At 34.9% G+C, this 21,041-nt stretch overlaps 2 protein-coding genes across 14 annotated transcripts in view; one reads left to right on the top strand and one right to left on the bottom strand.

Moving 5' to 3' along the window:
* LOC128019832 (syntaxin-binding protein 5-like) overlaps positions 1-21,041 on the top strand; it is a 135,937-nt gene that overhangs the window by 62,919 nt on the left and 51,977 nt on the right. For all 11 annotated transcript variants that reach the window (XM_052606109.1, XM_052606103.1, XM_052606110.1 and 8 more), the window contains exon 5: positions 11,669-11,803. In XM_052606109.1, coding sequence (XP_052462069.1) covers positions 11,669-11,803 — 135 coding nt within the window. The remainder of the gene's footprint in view (positions 1-11,668; positions 11,804-21,041) is intronic.
* LOC128019834 (uncharacterized) lies at positions 188-5,003 on the bottom strand. 3 transcript variants are annotated; one of them, XR_008185249.1, is made up of 4 exons: positions 3,987-4,719; positions 3,748-3,887; positions 3,534-3,626; positions 188-908 (listed from the first exon to the last, which is right to left on the bottom strand). XR_008185249.1 is itself a non-coding variant. In XM_052606111.1 (4 exons), exons 1-4 carry the CDS (start codon positions 4,966-4,968, stop codon positions 696-698), a joined length of 639 nt encoding a protein of 212 aa, XP_052462071.1. In that variant the 5' UTR covers positions 4,969-5,003; the 3' UTR covers positions 188-695. The 3 variants fall into 3 exon arrangements, 2 of the variants coding, with proteins under 2 accessions (XP_052462071.1, XP_052462072.1); XM_052606111.1 differs by lacking the exon at positions 3,987-4,719 and adding an exon at positions 4,776-5,003; XM_052606112.1 differs by lacking the exon at positions 3,987-4,719 and adding an exon at positions 4,776-5,002 and having other exon boundaries at positions 3,748-3,892.

Raw genomic sequence — 21,041 nt, 5'->3', positions numbered from 1 at the left:
TTGAGTATTCGTAACTCAATCTGACCAGTTAAGCCAACTTACACATTCAAGATAATTTTAGTACAATCAAAAGAGTAAACTTAACAAGTCTGCTTGTTCACATTACTAGAAAAAAGTGTGGAAACTGATTACCTTAAATTTCTCAAGTAAGTTGTACTAAAAATTCTAAGTTAAAACAGACAAAATATCTTTGACACAACACTGGGACATTTATTTGTTCCATAAAACAATGTCATGCCTTCAAATCAACACAGCACACTGCATTTTTTCACATACAGCAATTACATACAATCAATGCTACCTTTTTTGACATTTTTACCTTTTCTCACAGTGATGAAATACAGCATTTTTTTCTAAAATTAGCACCTTTTCTAAAACAAACCACTTAACCCTGTTAAGCAAATTGCACGTTTTCCTACAGGAAACAAAAGATTCTTCTGTTTTTTTAGTACTGAACAACCTTCCTATTTATTTTAAAAGTTTCTTTAAAGACTACACTATATTCTAAAATATAAAATTACATTCCTGATTACTATTTTCTATCTCCGCAATGGTCAATTCTGAACAAACTGAAAAATGGTCAATCATGGCACAACAATGTTACAGCAACAGGCGATTTTTCAGGTTTGAGAGACTTGCCCCAAGTGACAATCACACTTTGAAAGAAATCAAACATGTTCTTCAGTACAGCAGGATTACTCTACATTCAGAGCATAAATGAGCCAAAAAAGCAGGCACATTGCTTTGGGAAGGTTTCCCAGATCATCCATTACAACTCTACCTTCCAAAATAATTGCAGTGAATGTGGCATCCAGATGCAAACAGTAAGGCACGGTTGCAGAGTCCTCAAGTATCACAAACAATATTCCGATTGAAATTCCGGACATCTCTCCTTTGTCATCACAGTCCTAAAAACATGAGCAGCATATGACAAGAATGAAGTGAAAGTAACATCATACATTCAGAACATATATTCATGTTAAAAATATGCAAATAAATTAACGTATTATGACGCAAAGTTCTTTTCATATTTGACACAGCAGCAGATGCAGAGGATGATTTTGTTTTCCTGCGATATATTTTGAATTTCCCACAATTGTTTTTTACTTGAGCTGCCACAAAATAAAATGTATTCTTTTTATTTAAGCTGCAGTCCATAACTTGGTGCTCAGGCGGTTAATAAACAGAACTGTCTGTGTCTTGTATAAGAACGTTGTAGCCGGAGCTACTTTTTATGTCGATAAGAATAAAACTAAAAATAAGTTTTGTTTTTTTGACAAATCACAAACTTAAGTTCAGTGTTTATTCAAGACATGTGAACAGTCAGTAATAAAATAAGAACTAATGAGCAAATCACAAGCAGTCGCACCAAATAAATACACAACAACAAAGCCACAAAATAAACAGGGGTTTAAGTTTCAGGCAGTTCTAACAATTCAGCTGCAGAAATTGAATAATTAAATGTAAAGCAACACTGAATTATCTTCACTACATAAATTAAATATACATTGTCTGGCCAAAATAAAATTCTAACACTTAAGTATTTCCAAGGATTATTTTGTTGTTGTTTGGCCAGGCAATGTAATTTCTATAGCTAAATACTATTGTTAGAACTACCCCAAAAAACGTAAACCCCCGTTTATTTTGTGTCTTTGTAGTAGTGTATTTATTTGGTGCTAGTGCTTGTGATTTGTTCATTAGTTCTTATTTTATTACTGACTGTTTACTTGTTACCACAAGACCACAGGAAACAGATGATTATTCTGCACAATCTGACTTTGCTGCAGCCTGGAATTGAACTACTGGTTTCGTCTGGTCAGAGGATAACTGGCCCCCCAACTGAGCCTGGTTTCTCCCAAGGATTTTTTCTCCATTCTGTCACCAATGAAGTTTCGGTTCCTTGCCGCTGTCGCCTCTGGCTTGCTTAGTTGGGGTCACTTCATCTACAGCGATATCGTTGACTTGATTGCAAATAAATGCACAGACACTATTTAACTGAACAGAGATGACATCACTGAATTCAATGATGAACTGCCTTTAACTATCATTTTGCATTATTGACACACTGTTTTCATAATAAATGTTGTTCAATTGCTTTGACGCAATGTATTTTGTTTAAAGCGCTATATAAATAAAGGTGACTTGACTTGTGAATAAACACTGAACTTTTAGTTAAAATAGTAGATTTTGTGGTGATACCAAAATGGGTCAAAACAATAAAAGCTCCAGTCCGTAGCTTTTTGTTTTGTGTTCAAAATTGACAATTTCTATAATGAGTCAGTACATCATGAATCCATTTTACAAACCATGTTTTTGGTTTCTTTGGGCAAAAAAGGATTCTTGTAGTTATTTTTATTTAAGTTTGAACCACTGATGTCCCATGGAATATTTTAACGATGTCCTTACTACATTTCTGGCTTTTGGAACATTTTAGTTACATTGCTGTCAATGCAGGATCAGGAAGCTCTTCGATTTCATTCAAAATGCGTACATTTTTATTCTGAAGATGGATGAAACTCTTACGGGTTTGGAACAACAAAAGGCTGAGTGATTAATGACAATTTTTGTTTTTATTTTTGGGTGAACTATCCATTTACACAACTATGTCAGAAGAAACACCCATCTCCATATATTTCAGGATGACAGTGTCAAGATTCTTTGGACCAAAAGTGTGAAGAAAAAAAAGGTTCAGTGAGCATGAGGAATCATTTTCATTTATGAATTGAATTGATCTTCACCCTACTGAAAGCCTTTAGGATATGCTGGAGTTGGCTTGACTCTCCCATTGTCATTACAAGATCTTGGCCAAAAATTAATGCAACTCTTGATGGAAATAAATGTTTCCTAACATTGTTGAAACAATGTCTCAATGAAAGCACAAAATGACGACAGCTATAGGTAGCCCAATGAAAAATTAAAAAAAAAAAATGTAATCTCAACATTGTCATTTCGGCATATGGACAGGAGTACTTATATAAAATATAAAAAGCTACACACCGCATTAATTAGGGATCAAATAATTATTGTCAAACTACAACATGCAAGAAACATCAATCACTTCAATAATGATTACATTATAAAATATTAAGTATTTGCTTATTAGCGATTAGTTCTTGTTGAAGGGATAGTTCGCCCAAAAGTGAGTATTCTGTCATTAATTACTCACAGTCATGTTGTTTTAAACCAGTAAGACCTTTGTTCATCTTCAGAACACAAATTAAGATAATTCTGATGAGATACCTCCTCTTTTCTGTTCTCCTTATCGGACTGTTGTCCTTAATTGTACCAACCTTTGTCTAATTTCCTAAACATTATTACCTCTTTTCGTTCTCATGATCTTACTCTCTTATCTAACTAATATTTTTTTGCTTTAATTTTTTATTTTCTATTAATTCTTAATTTATCTTTCACTTTTTCTGTATCCTAATTTTTTTCATATTTCTTAATTACATTTCCTATCAGGTCGCAAAATTGGTTTAAGAAGTGTTTGCAACAGTTAAATAACCAGAATAATCACAGACAAAGCTACTTACAAAACATGTCTTGTAAAAATCAGTCGGGTCTGCTCTAAGGAGAAGTGGAAGGCCATGAAGAACGGCTGTTCGCCTACCAATGATTTCAGATTTCTGTAAAGTTATGTAACATTGTAAAAAGTAAGAGTTAATAGCATTCATAGCACAAACACAACACAGAGCAACAGTTGTTTTACCAGAAAATAAATAAATAGGGTGTGCCTGTGTAGCTTACCTCATTTTCAATCTGTTGCAGAATCTTCTTAAGCTTACATCCAATGTCTCCCCCTTTGGCCTTGAAGATATGAATGAACCGTTGAGTGAATCTGTCCAGTTCTTGAAAATTCGGTTTGCAGGTTTTTGCCAGATATGCGACTGAACTCCAATATCAAAAAATAAATAAATAAAAAAAAGGTAAGCCAGACTAAAATTAATCACGTCACTGAAACATGCAAGTATAAATTAAACATCAACCTCAAAAGTGGTAAATGAAGTTGAATTTCGATTTTAAATCTGCATAGAAAATGTTCCGACTGGATCACCTCCTCCTCCTCCTGGATTTCACTCCTTGGAGGAGGAGGCTCCTCAAAACTGCGAAGTAGGCAGTGAAATATCAAAGGGGTATTCTTAAGTGCATTGGTCTGGCTACCATGTACGTTACCTGATGTGAATGATTTTTCGTTAAGTGCACTCTAAGTGAATTAAATGACTTGAACATAGACAATCGGTATAGATACATGGAATTGGAGTACTTCTTCCATATTTCAATCGGTAGTGTTTTAGCAGCTGAGCACTCTTTTCACACACAAAAAAAAGGTGAATTTACACTTCCACTGCATGAATAAATCACAAAATCGAATATAGAAATGACTTAATGAAGCTATCGTAACGCATAAGTTATCTCACGCGGTTCATTTCCACGTGAACGACACGTGAAGAGCATGTTCTAGAAGCGGAGTAAGTTACAGGCCTCACAGTTAACGGCCTATGACAAAGCTCTTACAACTGATTAAAATCTCTTCCAAACTGTATATTCAAAACAATGTTTACTGAAAATCGATTTCTGTAATGTAACAAATAAGAAACTGGTCTCAACTGATGGTTAGACAGTAACGTATACTTCGTTTAAACTAAGTTAATAAAATGGACCTTTTGCGCTTACAACACATCGAGCAAAATAAATTATTTTAAGTTTTTATGCTCAATACAATGACGACAGCGTACACGGTGAGAACTTAGTTTATAAGTAGGTCATCAACATACCTAGTTGTGCTGCCACACATCTGAAGTTCGTCGTCGTCGTCTCGATTCCGAACACCTGCGTCCATTTAACATTGCGCATGCGCAGAGACTGCGTCAAGCGGGATGAAAACGAGTTGACGAAAAATTCTTCCTCTTCTTTAGTTTTCTGGCGGTTACAGGCCGAGTTGAAGAAATGGCAACAGTTCTTAAACATATATTAATTGTTTCGTCCAGACCTGCCAATAAGCTTAAATCTTATTGGTTGTTCATTTATTTCACCCCACCAATGGGGAAAATTAAGAACAATATTTTTTATATTCATATATTCAAACCATAAACCATTGTACCATAAAACATGGCTGCTTTATACACACACACACACACACACACACATATATATATATATACATATACGTATACATATATATACATACACACACACACACACACACACACACACACATATATATATATATATATATATATATATATATATATATATATATATATATATATATATATATACATATACATTTACATATATATATTTGATGGAAACTGTACTGACTTCTCTATATGTTATTCATTATGTTTTTTGTGCCAACCACATTGTTGTGTCAGCCTAGTCCAATACACTAGATGTTCTAAAGTTCGGATTACTTAAGATATTTAGTTTAACTACCGCATCTAACTGAAAGTTAATATTACACAGCCTAATCGAGTAAAACCAACAAATTTGCCAAAATCAGTTGTATTTACAAGCTTCTCTTAAGTAGATTCAATGATTACTTTTTACAGTGAAGGCTGCAGAGCATTGGTCAGAGTGAATATGTGATAAAGTAAACACCGATAGCTCAAGGCTGCAGAGTGAAGCCAAGACTCAATATTTTAAAAAGTTGTAGCTCCTGTTTTCTCTCTTCTGGTTTGTTTCTGAGCAAGAAGTGAGGATTTTCTTCTCTTAAAATGCAATGGACACAATACAGTATTTATTAAATAAAAACATAAATACATCATAACAAATATAGTATTATCCTTACTATGTTACCCTGATTTAAGCATTAGCATTTTTGTTGTGCATGTATAATATTCATTTATACATAATAGACTGCATTTAAATGTATAATATTTTAAAATTAATGCATACTTATTTATATAATTATTTTATATATAAAATATGTACTTTTGTAAATATTTCAACACTGAAATAGAAATTTTATTTTGTTAAACATTTAATGGGATCTTTATCCGCTGATCATAACTTCTTATTTTAATCCCTCATTTAATTTTCTTATCACGACTCTTCCCCAGCTTGTCAAACTGTGCACTATTCATGCAATGGAAACTGACCCACTAAGTATGACTAATGTGGCTTTTGTTACTCTGTGTCCCTTGTTGAATGAGTCAGGGTCAGCTCTAATAAATATCGCTCTCATTCAGGACTGTGAATTTTGACAGTGGCATTATGGGTAATGATCTATTCGTGTTGTACTGTATAGAAATGTAGAAAACTTTTAGGAAGTTTTAACAGAGGTACTGATGTGTTCTTTACAGAAAGAGAGACCTTGAGTGAGTTGAAGAGAAAGCCAAGAACAGCCATTCTTTATTATTATTATTATTTTTGTTGTTGTTGTTGATTCCTTCACTGCCTAATCATTTGATGTGTAAGAGGACCTTGTCCAAATGTGGCTTCTTATCACTACATTGATTGCAGTGGAAAAGGAAAGAAAGTGTTTATTGAAATAGTGTGACATGAGTTACCCTTAAGTGAAATGCATTTGATAGCAGATACTGTACATTTATCAGACATTTTAATCTAAAGTGACTTACAGTATATTCAGGTTATACACTTTTTTTTATCAGAACATGTGTTCTCTGGAAATTTAACCCCCAACCTTTTTCAATGCTAACACAACGCTCTACAACTGAGCCACAGGAACATTACTGTTGAAGATGATTAATCAGGATGAACCTTTAGCCTTCTAGCAGTATGATCATTTTAGTCTGATTTTAAGAGTTTGTATGTCACATTTTTAGCACAAGTTGTTTTATGATAATTTTTTTTATATATATCTTTGTTTCGGTTTAATCCTTTTGAATGATGAATATATACTATTGATAGCTGCTGATATAGACAGTCAGTTCCTCTCAAGCATGCACAGAATGCACATATTAGTTTGCCGTTGGCTGTAGTCTGTACAGTATGAACGCAGCTTTTTGGTCCGACGCTGCTGACGTGAGGTGACATCACTAGTTCTTTGAAGTTCTTTCTCAGCTTGGTGTGTCCATAGACTGTATAAAAACATGGACATAGTGTCCATTACATCACCCGTGGTTTCTGAAGAGCGTTTTTGAAGCTCAAAGTGGGCGGAGTATGCTGTCGCCATCTTGGCAGTGAGCAACTGCATGTCACTCCCGGATAATCGAAAATGGGCAAAAGGTGGGAGGTGGTTGTTGAACCCATGCCCACTTGGCTCCACAGTTGTGACAGCAGCAGCAATCCACCTGTCACTCAAGTGGCCACGCCCTTAATTATGAAGATCTTTAAGGATTAATATAATTTAAAATGAACAGTTTAAAAAATTCACCCCCCTCATTTGAATGGCAAAATTGGCTATATAGACCAATTATTTTTTTTTTAACCAGGCTGTAAACACACACACACACACACACACACACACACACATATATATATATATATATATATATATATATATATATATATATATATTTTTTTTTTTTTCTGCTGTAAATTTGAGTATTTTAACATGGAACGACTCCTATGGAATTGACTCCCTTCTGCAGCCAGGCTTTAGGGACCAGTTTACGAATTATGGTTAAGTCACTTCCATTTTGGCTTCATGAGAGAGAGCGGGAGGTTGCCGTTTGGTCCCAGCCTTTAAAGGCATGACAGCAAAAAATAAATAAATAAAAAAAAATACAATAAATAATAATAATAATAATAATAATAATAATAATAATAATAATACAATTAATAACAGTTTAATTATTAGGGTCAGAGAAAGGGTGGGAAAATGTTCATGAGAAAAGAAAAAAATGACTACTATTTTGGCACAAGAATAATTGTGGCAAAACAGCTAAATGACAAAATGCTCCATGACATTTTGTAGCTCAACAGAAGATGCCAAACTAAGATTTAATATGTTGTCTGTGCACATTTGTGTAAAGTTGTGCACTCCCATATGAATTAGCATCTTCATAACATCCAGTGGATAATTATTTTCAGACTTAAAAATGTAAAAAAAAAAAAAATGCAATGTGAAAGAGAGAAGCTAAAAATTATGCTCACATGCAACCAAATGAATGTCTTAAAGCATATTGTGTAACAGAACTTAAAATATAACATTATTAAAACTTTGGCTTACACTCATCTGAAGCCTGCAAGCTTACGAATATCAGTATGAGGTGGCATGTGATAGAGATTTGTATATGCTCTGTGTGTTCTGGGTACGGCTAATAAGCTTTGTTCCCCTCTGTAATAACTGATGATTGTGCTCATCACCTCATCAGACCGTCTGGAACAAACAAATAAAGTCATGGTTTCTCCTACCGTGTCAATTTCACACACACATTGACAGGGATTTCTTCTGTCTTATGTGCATGCTTTGACCCTGAAGTATTTTATATTTGGCATTATTAAAATTATGCAAATTCAAATGTAATGAGAAATGTTTCTCAGATCAGTAGGTGCCTGTCTGAGTGTGTGTGTGAACACGGTTGGGTGCATACTTTCATGCGCGGCTGTTTCAGATGACAAGAGATTTTCAGCTCAGCAGGGTCAGGAGAGAGACTCAGGGGGGCTATAAGACTGATTCAAGACACTCAGCATGCTTGTCTGTAGCAAAAATACCAGACCCTTTCATCACACAACAGAATTCTGTAGTCCTATGATTTGTATCCAAGGCATGTTTGCCCCAAAATATACAGCACAAAAATATTTGCAAGCTTAGTTTCATTCAGGGGTGCTTTTTGAAATGGGTCTTCAATATTGACAAAATTATACGGATATACAGTATAGTACTATTCAAAATTTTGGGGTCTTTGAGAATGTATTATTTATTTAGTTAGTTTTTGAAAGACTATGCTAATTTAACAAGGCTGTATGTATTTGATATTAGTATTTTGATATATATTTACAATTTAAAATAACAGTTTTATATTTTAATATATTTAAATAAAATGTATTCCTCTAATGCAAAACCAAATAATTTTCAGCAGATATCTCCAATCTTTAGTGTCACATGATTTTTTAGAAATCATGCTCAAGAAGCATTTTTATTATTATCAGTGTTGAAAGCATTTGTTGGGCTGCTTATTATTTTTATGGAAACTGTACTGTTTTTTCAGGATTATTGTATTTTCACAAATGTAAAAAAAAGAGCCCCCCCCCCCCCATAAAAAAGTTCCCTTTGCATCAAATTTTAAATGGTCGTTACATACTTAAAATCTTCACTTTCTCTCTCTCTCTCTCTCTCTCTCTCTCTCTCTCTCTCTCTTTTTAGCAAACAGTTCTGAAAAACAGAAAAGTATTGATCCTGCACTATGATTTTTATCCAATCAGACATATTCACGTCTTTTTTGGCCTGTGTGGTTTTGACCTTGGCTTCCACAGAGGCCTACAACAGGTTAAATTAGTTGTCAACAGAAGCAACAAAAGAGCATTTTGGAACAGTTGCTCCCTAAATGCCATTATCACCATGATAATTATTTTCTAATCTGGGTTTTCCATGTGTTGCATTCAGAAACAGAAAATAGTGTGGCCAGGTGCTCCATTAGCATTCTTACCCAGACAAGTTTAGTTTTCTGTCCAGCGACACACAACCTTCATTTCCAATCACCCCGACTGCCTGAGGACCCCAGGGGTGTGAGGGGAGGAAAACAGAGAGAGATGTAATGATTGTGGACAGCAGCGAATTACCGTGTGCTGGTCTTTATTTTCTAGTTAACTTGCTTATAAGGAAGATGGATGATGCCACTGGATGGATTTCAGCATGAACAGACCTCAAACAGAACCTTGATATGTGATAGTTTAATCGATCATTTTCCTAATTACTCACCAGATACTTCATATTATCAAGAATATGTATGTGTTACATCTGTCACAGAGCTGTGGCATTAAAGTGGATGTACACAGTCATATTTTTTCCTGTTATGCTCATTATTCGCAAATCTTCAGTCTTGTCCCTCCCTCCATTTTTTTTTCTTGCCCCAAACTCACTGCACTAATTGGGTCAGAAGTTCATATATCCCAGAGCCACAGTTAACCACATAATATTTAAAGAATGAAACATAAATATGGCATGTTCAGCATTAAGACTAAGTAGTGCTCACCTCAGTTTAAATGCTAAGTTCTGTTGACACGTGTAGAAATATGTGGCATGTTATTAGGCACATTCCCTGGAGATTTTCTGCTGTGACAGTACCAGAGATAAATCAGAGTGCTAATAGACAGCCTAATTTTGTAATTATTTAGCAATTAACGTAGTGTGCGTCAGGCAAATATAATCTTACTCTCTTCTTTTAACCTTTTGATGACAGTGTGGAGACAGCAGCATGCTATGAAAATAAACACACATAAACACACCACCATGGGGGAATCAATTTACATTATATTCATGGTTTTCTGGAATAGAGAACACTGGGTTGAATGGTCTAAATTGTATCGTTGGGAATTAGAAACATTTAAAAACACATGCAAAAATATAAGTCAGTGTCTCCTCTCTTATCTCATTCATGTCTCATTAGCTCTAGTTTGTCTTGGGGTTAATCGTGTTCCAATTAATTGCATCCCAAAATACACAAGTGCACCCAAGAGGGGTTGACGTTTGACTGGCATGAGCCCTAGAGCAGAGATAGACCAGGCAACACCATGAACAAGTGTGATAAGTGATACTTCCAACAGCTAAAGAAACAGAAAACTAAAGAATGACTGCAAGAAATTAGACTGTGAGATTTGGGCTCTGGTAAAAAAATAAATAAAGTAATGAATCATATTTATTTTCAAGATTAAATAATCATCTTCACAGAAATGAGCAATTTTAATGTTTGCTTGGTGTTTTGTTGGGAAGAGTTATTTTATAAACCTGGCAGAGACAGAGACTTATCTCTGTCAGATTTGTAAAGCGACAGACATCAAAAGAAAATGTTTGGAACTACATGAATGTATACCTGGACTATTTTTTCACATGCACATTAAAAGCAAGCTACACAAAAGATTTTAAAGGAATTTAAAGAAACAAACTCAAACCCCGTTCAGTGATGGAATTTGTGCACAGAATTCATGTATTGAAAACACTCTATGAGACCATTGAAATAGGCAACGTATGAAAACATTCTATCATATGGCACATGTGTGCTTGTGTAATAGTCGAGAGACAAAACAGAGCGCCACTTCACTTTGAAGCCCACACTGCATCCAGAACATATATTTATTTCATTCAGTTGAAGCCTTTTTCCAGTTTAATAATCACACAAGGCCATATTGTGGCTCAGATTTTAATTAACAGTTCACCTCTAGTTCAAAAGATGAGCAAAGACATCATCGTTGATAAATGTTGAGTTTGAGGAGGACTAAACTTACACACACATAATTTGGCTAGTTCACTATTTAACAACATTCTGGTAATGAATATATTCAAAATAATTTAATTTCTTTTGGGATTTTGTAATTACATCTGCAGCTTCCTGAAGAACATGTTGACTGCAGTTGGATAAAATATGCATATGAATAAAAACTGTGAAGTATATTAGTTAGAAAGGTCATTATCGGCTTGCTGGTTCTATATAGTGTGATATTAATTACATAATTTAATATGATGCTGACATATCCTGTGTTAACTCTTCTCTCCTTCTCTCTTTCACATATATGAATCCTCTTCTTTTCATCTCTCTTTTAGGATCACATTTTGTCATCTTCCGTTTCAAAGTAAGTGGCTTTACGTGGGGACAGAGCGTGGAAATACGCACATAGTGAACATCGAATCCTTCGTTTTGTCTGGATATGTCATCATGTGGAACAAGGCCATAGAACTGTGAGTATTAGTGTAAATATAAAATACATTTTATTTTAATATCAAAGTCAATGCAGCTAACATGACTAATAAATAGCTAATTAATAGAATGCCAGAGCAACCACGCAATCAAATGAAACATACATCTAATAATGATGATGTGGTAATAAGTCATCTGGAATATGGAGCAATTATAAATGCAGTTATAAATGTAAGATTGCAATTACATGGAGGAATATTAGAAGTTTAGTACAATCATAGTCCTAAAGGACTAATTCACCCAAAATACGAATTCTGTCATAATTTACTGTCATCATTTATATATAAGATTTCTAGATATTTTGAACTTGTTAATTGAATTATGCCTTCCAAAGGTATTGAACCCAGTGTTGCTGATATCATGCTCTATTGTTTAAGTGCATATGTGTTTTTATTATTTATTTATTTATTTTTTACATTTATGCATTTAGCATAAATCAAAGAGCCAAAAGTATGCAAAGTATGCAATTCCAGGTTTATTAGGCCCTTATTTATTTTAAATTTGCAATTTTGTCAACTATTGCTTTAAAAATAACTTGAATCTTGAGATAGCAGTATGCCTCTTTAGAAATAATAATAATAAAAAAAATTCTCCATGTCACAGTACATCAGAAGTCTTTCAGATCATTGTATAGTTCTCATTGCTATGGAAAAGTGAAGTCTAGGTTCTTTGAAACACCAGTACATGTTTTCCAAAGAACCACAGAAGTGCATTAAGACACTTTTTTTTTTTCATTTCTTATTTTAAAAGTCACAATATATCTAAAGACTTTGATCCGATGTGTGTAAATTAAACACGTCACAAAGTCCACAAAGACAACACATGCAAACCACATCCTGGCTGAAGTATAAACTAGGTATCACATTTTAACATTTCAAAACCCAGAAGATCCATTTTATCTGTCTGTCTACAGTTACACATGTACACACACTGAAACACACACACAACCATTGGTTTGCACACATCTACAGTATGGCACTCTTCATGAATAAATGTGTAAGTCAACACCAACACCTCACTCCCATGACTGATAATCTGACGAAAAAAAAAATAGCTTGTGCATGTCAGTCTCCTTCTACACAAGAGGATCTTGGTGGCATCCCAACTGACAGACATTAACATTAGTAGTGAGTAACCGTTGATGCATTTCTGAAGGACATGTAGATCCCCTTTCGCCTACTTGCAAGCCACTACAAGTCCTTTACCCACAATCCCTTCACCTCCTCAAGTAGCTCAGAGACACATTGAATGTGTGCTAGTATATCTGTATTTTTGTATGAGAGAACTTGATCCTATAGTGTTTGATTATTCTGAAGTGCTATTTAAAGGTGCTTGATGGTAAATGCACCATTTTCTGGCTTTTATTGAAGCTTTTATATACTTCTGCACAGAAGTGGTTTAATCATGTGAATTAGTACATGTTGCTGCGGTTAAAGGGACTATTCTGGGTTATTTAATCAATGAGGTATTATGAACATGGTGAATATGATTAAAAGGCTTTGTTAGTATGGTAAAATTACCATATTCAAGTACTATATTCATTTTTTTTTTTTTTTTTGTATTTCATATGATTGTACATGATACTCTAATGCAAAGTATGTGAATGGAGCGGAGTGGGAGTGGAAGGGGACTGGGGAGCAGTGTTGCATGTTTTTGCCTGGAGAAATAAATGTGTGTGTGTGTGTGTGTGTGTGTGTGTGTGCATGTGTGTGCGCGCGTGTGTGTTTTTAAAGCATTGGTGTTTTCTCTCACTCCAAAATAACTATAATATCTAATATCCCACAATACATGTGTCAGACACAGCTTTAATAGACTATTAGCAGTCAGAATGAAAAAAAAAAAATGGAATTTAAGATGAGATTTAGAGATGTGTTTATTACTTCTTGCAGTCAGAACTATATACAGATATCTATCTATCTATCTATCTATCTATCTATCTATCTATCTATCTATCTATCTATCTATCTACATATATATATATATATATATATATATATATATATATATATATGCATTTTGATTGATTTGAGTAAAAATTTGTTTTCTTTAACAAAAATATGGCAAGATTAAAACCAATATTTTCTGCAGAAATGTATATGTATGTATATATATATATATATATTAGGGGTGTAACGGTTCACAAAATTCACGGTTCGGTTCGATACGATACACTGATGTCACGGTTCGGTTCGGTTCGGTTCGGTACGTTTTAGATACAGCAAAATGCAAAAACATCTCAACTTTTCAGAATGCCGCAAGCGCACCGCGGGTCATGTGACAAGAACTAACCAATCAGCTTCATCCTTTCCCGTAACAACGTTGAAAACTCAGCCAAGATGAAGGAACAGCTGATTATAGTTGTATATGGATTGCAATTTTGAAATAAATTTAGTAGCAGAGCTACTGCAAGCGATTTTTAGAGCTGCAAATCCATTTATCCTTCGCTGAAATTTCCGCGTCTCATGGAGAGAGCACGTCATTGTTGCTTAGCAAAGACAGACGCCTCATGAGCGCTTCTGCCCGAGCGCTTTGGAAAGGAGGAGAAAGACGTGCTTAGCGTTTTCCACGCGTTTTTAGGAGCGATATGTGAACGGACCCTAAGGCGCTCGCTCACTCAGCACGCGCTGAAGGCTCATTGCAAAATGTCTAATGCATTTAACAGACCAGAAATATAAGATCCTAAAATAACCAACAGGTCTGGTGTTTGGGTGCACTTTGGATTCCTTGTAAGCTATAATACTGGTGTCTAAATGCTGCAGGCATAGTTTGTTGCGTGCATGTTTCTCCTTTTTTTCGTCTTTTCCCAGATACTGACACAATAAGGTGATGTCGGCGTAAATGAGTTGACATGTTTCAAGTATTCACGCTGGTGTTTTTTTTTTTTTTTAAAGCAATGAAGCAACCACGCGAAGCCCTCACTATATAGGATTTTAGAAAGAATGCAGAGCACTAGTGTAGTGTGCAAACTTACCACAGTGTGGATTTCAGAAAGTGTGCAAAGACTTCACGTGCACACTTACCATAACATGGATTTACAAATAATGTTCTAAGGAGGGGCTCTCATGTCACTCTGATCGAGCAGCTCATAGATGGAATCATGCATCTCAAACAATATGTTTGAGAGTCATCTTCTTTTTCTAGTCTGTTAAACGCATTGGCCATTTTGCAACGAGCCTTCAGCGCGTACTGAGTGAGCGAGCGCCTGACTGAGTCATAACATAACATAAACATAAGTTGGTGTTTTTTTCTTCTTCGGGAGTGTCAGGGGCGTTGCCTGTTACGTCGTTTGGGTTATTGGGCTACCTTGTTGAACGCATATCATTATATTTCTCTTTTTTTTTTTCAAATATAATTAATTAGTCCAACGAACCGTTCGGTATGCATAATGCGTACCGCGTACCGAACCGAAAGCGTCGTACCGAACGGTTCAATACGAATACGCGTATCGTTACACCCCTAATATATATATATATATATATATATATATATATATATATATATATATATATATATATATATATATATATATATATATATATATATATATATAATCAAAGTTTTGATTTTCAAAGATTTATTATAAAATTGTATTTTTTTCCTTCAAAATGCAATAAATCCATAATACTTTTTTTTTCTCAAAATGCAGTAAATCCATTGAATCAATATTAAAGTTATTTTTCATATTGAAACTGATGAAAATACTCAACATAGTAAGTTGATCCACATATGACAGCCTCTAAACTTGGTACTAATACTAATCTTATCACTTCCAAAATGAATTCAACGGGTCATCTTGTTAATGCTATAAATGAATTACAGCAATGAAATAAAATTTCATCATGAACACTAACATGAACAACAATTTCACATTAGACCACAGAAATTCCAAAATTATATTTCTCTTACATTCAACTTCCAAAAGTGCATTCATCTTTGCAATGTTACATTCATTTAGTTGACTAGTGATATGAGCTGTATAAACCAAAATGGCATTAATAAAAACAATAACACTGACAAGCTACGCAATATCGCGTTCAAAATCGAATGTGATTCATCAAATGAACACGCTATAGCATAGCTTGTCAGTGATCTAAGGCTCCGTGTATTAAATGCATCTGAATATGAAAATGCATCACTGCTTTACTGACAAGATGCGTATGACAATCACATGTGATTTATCGTGCAGCCCTTGTTTGTTAATCACAAAGTACAAAGTAGATGAAGAAAACTAGGATGTTGAGTGTATTCAGAGCGCCACCATTACTGTCCAGAGTACATGGAATGGTGTGCCGGATTGGTTGTTGCCGTTTACAGTAAGTGGAATGGGGTGCTGTGATTGGTTGAGCGGATATATCACATTCTGCAAAAAAGGGAGACTGTCGATTGTCGCGGTTTGGAAAAAAAGGGAGAAAACATCACCTAATAACTCGGCGAATATCACATTTTGTTTAAAATTAAAAATTGACTTTTCAATACCAGATACAATACTGATTTTGGTGGAAACTCTGTTTTATTTTATTTATTTTTTAAATGGTGTTTATCGCGTTTTGGAACCAAACTCTTCATATTCATAAATAATTTATCTTATCGAAATAATGGAATTTGATCAATATTATTTTAATTATAGTATTGTTAGCTTTTTGTATTATTATTTCCTTTTCCTTTCATGTGTAGTCTACTCCAAATTTCCAGTTGCTTTAGACATATTAACATCATACTAGTGCACTATGCACAACCTAGAGGAGTAGGAAACTGAAAACAGAGAGTTGAAGTGAACTGATTACAGAATATTTTGAGCTGCTCTACTGCACCACATACTTTTCATAGTGTACTGTGATGCTACAATGTTACTGTACATGACAGAAAAAGAAAAAAAAAACAACAACATGGTATTACTATGGTACATTTTGGTATTTAGTACTTTACTCAGTGATTTTGTATTGTTATTATTGTTTAGTTTCTTAATATATCTCAACACATAAGAGGAATTACAGTAATTCTTATATCATATGACACATCATAATTATTGGATTGGATTGTGAAATGCATGTTGATTACCCTTCTATTTATACATGGCACTTTCTGCCATTGCTTTCATGGCAATGTTTATGTGTTCTAATGTGGTTTTATTAACAAAGTTCAATCTGGCACAGGTGCATCTCGTTTAGCTAATCATCCTAAATAGCACACAAGCGTATATATATATCCAGTCTTCCTATCTCCTGTCCCACGACAGTTTTTTCGGCATCCCTCCTCCACCCCAACTCCTCACTTCTAATCTATTTATCCCAAATTGGGGATAGGGGGAGTTATTTGGGTTTGGGCTGTGCTCCGGGCCCGGACCCCTCCCCCAGGACAGCACGCAAAAATATGCCAACTATTCGCCTTCAGATTAGATGTAAGGGTGAACTCGTGAATCTGTCAGTTTTTAATCAAGAAAGCAGCTTTTTTTCAGCAGTATTTGAGAATAGGTAAAGATGAATGCATGCACACACTTGTGCTATTGAGAGAATTCTCCTTTGCAGAGAAAGCTCATTGCAGCTCATTTCAATAAATAAATAAGAATAAATATAAATATGGCCCCTGTACGCCAGCAGTAGGCATTATCTGATGGAAATCAAGTACAGGTATAGAAGAGAAGCCTGAGATTTGTTTTTCTTTCTCTTGATGAAAACCAGAGAGGGATTCAACAGGGTGTGAGGGATTAACTGAGATCCTTTAACCTTACAACAATTCCACACTGTACTACACTGAAATCAGCTGCCTTCAGCCAGCAAATCTCACTCCATCAGATCTGTTTTTTTTTCTTTTCACCAGAACCTTTCAGAGTCATATGGAGCAAGATACCTAACAAGTCCTTTATTTTTGTGCGACAACCTTCAAATGTGCAGCTTCATGCACTTGTCTCGATTCTGCACACAGTTTATCTTAAACCTCTGTGCCTGTTTTGAAGATATCTGAAGAGCTTGCTGAGCACGCTGGGAACCCTGATCCTAAACATAATCAGTACTCCACGGATCTGCCTTGCAGCAGTACGTCACACCTACAGTTCCAAGTAATCTGTTTTAGACTTTCAACATCTTTGGAAATGCCATGGAAGAATTTCATGTTTTAGGTCATGCTGCACGTTTTAAAATGTGGATTGTCTGTTATGATGTTCAAATCTTTTTCTACAAGGCAGATGTTTTTTACATAACTTCACTTCTAATGGTTCTCGGGATATTACAGGAGCATGTCAGTGCCCCTCAAGCCTATTAAGGATTTTTAATGGTTTTTATTTCACAGAATTTCCTTGCATTCTAATGATAACTAGGTTTGTCAACCCTAATGAAGCTACACTGATTAAAAAAAAAGTGAAACTGAATAGATAGATAGATAGATAGATCTTGTTTGTATAGCAAAAAAAAGCTGTACAAACACCACTCTCCAGCAGAAAATACCCTGTGGTACTCTTAAGCTTTTCAAATTGCACTGACCAAATTGCAGCCAACCAATTTCCGTTTCTTCACAGTAATATTCAAGGCTGTTATCCTGAATGAGACTGCTGCAACCATCGCAAGTACTGAAAAAACTTCAGTGACTCTTATCATAGTCTTTGAAGTTGGACTCAAACAGAAAGTGTGTACTCTCAGCTAGCGAGTTAGCGTTAGCATGCGCCTCATGTTTACTTTCAAATGATGAGTTAACAATAAATTAGTGTTTTTGGATTTGATGACCAAATAGGATGCAAACAGCAGTCCTGCTCTGCAGCTCTGATCTGCGCCGTAAGCCGCTGCATATGTGTCTCTGTGTGTTTTTGCTTGAGGCTTATGCAATCACACAGGTAGCGAGGGAAGATAAGGGCGAGGGAGAAGAGGCCTTGTCTTGCTTTTTTCAGCTGATAAGCAAGGACCTCCTCTTCTCAATTTACTTTTCTGTCATTGTCCTGTGTAAACACACACACACACACACACACACTCTCTCTCTCATACTTATCCTGGGTTCTTTTACTGTCAGGCTTTGGCTTAGTTCACACAGACACACACACACACACAAACACACACACACACAGAGCAAGACAGTGTCTTATAGACTGTTTGTCTGCTTGCTCAGAAAGCTAGACAGGTAAAGAAAAATTTTGTTACTGATTTTGAAAAGGATGGAATGAAATAGTCAGTGGAAAGAAAGAAAAGAAGAATAAATTATCCTATTATTCAAAGATATAGTTGATTGGGGAGGAAAGTTAATACATTAATAGTTCATTCACTAACAGTTTTGAATAGTCTGTTGGTCTGAGATAGAAAATGTGAACATTTTCAATTTAAAACATCCCATAATCATTTAAAGAACAAATTCAATAGCATTTTGAAAAGGATGTGGAAGAAGTAGTAAATAATTTACTACTTAGTAGGAAATTTAAAACAAAATGCCTATTATACAAAGATAAAATTGATTGGAGAGAAAAAGTTAATAAATTCTTAGTTGATGCAGTAAATTAATAGTCTGTGTTTGAGGTAGACCATTTGCACATTTTAAAGTCAAAACTGTCCCAAATTCATAATAATTTTAATAGCATTTTCAGAAGGAAGTGGAAGAAATAATCAGTAGAAAGAGGGGAAGTCGAAAGAAAACCCATTATACAAATATATAATTGATTGGAAAGTTTAATGGCCTGCTGTGTGTTCTTAGACAGAAATGAAGAGAGGAAGATGACTTTCAATGACTTTCAGTGTGTTAGATCACACCAACAGGCCTCATAGAGTGAGCTGAGAAAAAGTACAACTGAGAAGAGAATCAACACTGTGCTGGACGTTCCATCAGACTGAAATTAGATTTGAAGCCCAGCAAGACAGAGACTCATTTAGGGATGACATATCTGTCCTATATCTGCCTTTGTCTTTCAATAATATAATCACTCTTTTACATAATTTCCTGAACCTGTAAGCGGTCAAAAGACTCTCCAAAAGGTTGCCCTTTTCTCTCACTGGATGACTCAAAACTGCTTGATTTTGGTGAAGGAGTCACATCTTCACAATGAGTCGGAAAGGCTCTTTAGGCCCTGCTGATACTGTAGATGCGGTAACCTCACTTCCAAAGGCAGATTTTTTTCAGAACCGATCCAATCCGATACCCAACATTCTGAGTATCTACTGATACCGATCCAATCTGATACTAGCACAGTTTTTTATTTTTATTTTTTTTAACCAATGTAGAATTTATGTGCACCTGATCATCACTCTTTTGTGTGTTAAACTACATATAAACAACTTCATTTTAATGAAAATTAACAAATGAAAAAATATATCATAATCTATGACAAAAATACTTTTATAAACTAGGTTAGTAGATAATTCAGCAGCAAAAGATACTCTAGATTCTAGAAAAATCACGGATGCACAATAATTTTATAAAATCTAGTTAAATATGTTATTTAAAATTAAAGTGAATAAGTCTAAAATCTGGTAAAATGTACACATTGCTCATTATAAAATACATCAATGTAAAAACAAGTTTAAACATTAATAGTTAGTAAATAAGTTTCTTTTAAATGTATAGCACAGTAATAAAGACAGCAACATATCATAGATGGGACAGAATAAGAAAGACTATTAATAATCTTTGATTGCGCAAAAAAATATTATAATACTAAAGGCACCAGAGCGGCACAGAGTGCGTATGCGCATCTTTGTGCATGTGTGCAGACTGATGAGCTTGAAACAACACGGAGTCACAGTGTGCAGGCTGCGCAGCACTCCGAATCTCCATAGAAAGGTTAGTTAGTACAGCACACACACTGCTCGACTCATGCTCATCTTCAGTTCTCTCTTTACAGCAGTTCAGTCAGTGTACTGCTAGGGCAAATTAATTACTCTGGTATATTGGTTAATTGTGACTCAGAGAGAGTGTCAGCCAGGTTAAAAAAGTGAATAATTTAAGTAATTTATGGATTAATGCTTTTCTGGAGATGCGGACCGTCAAACGATTAAGTCAGATTTGGTGAACTGGTTCAACCAGTTCACTAAGAAGAACCAGTTAAATCAAACGATTTGCTCGCGAACTGGACATCACAAGTACAAAGGGAAGAGATATTGATACGTAGTGTATTAAATCTGTGCGTTAGTTTAATGAGCCTTTTCTTTGAACAGTTTTAAACTTCAATTACTGTGTGCTCTTGAAGAGAGTTTCATAGTTTTGACTCTAGTAACCGAACGCTACACACAGTTTGATTGCTGAATGGAG

This window comes from Carassius gibelio, chromosome A9 (assembly GCF_023724105.1).
Source record: "Carassius gibelio isolate Cgi1373 ecotype wild population from Czech Republic chromosome A9, carGib1.2-hapl.c, whole genome shotgun sequence".
Taxonomy (NCBI): Eukaryota; Metazoa; Chordata; class Actinopteri; order Cypriniformes; family Cyprinidae; genus Carassius; species Carassius gibelio.
Note: the sequence above shows the minus strand (reverse complement) of the source record. Positions and strands in the feature narration are given on the sequence as shown.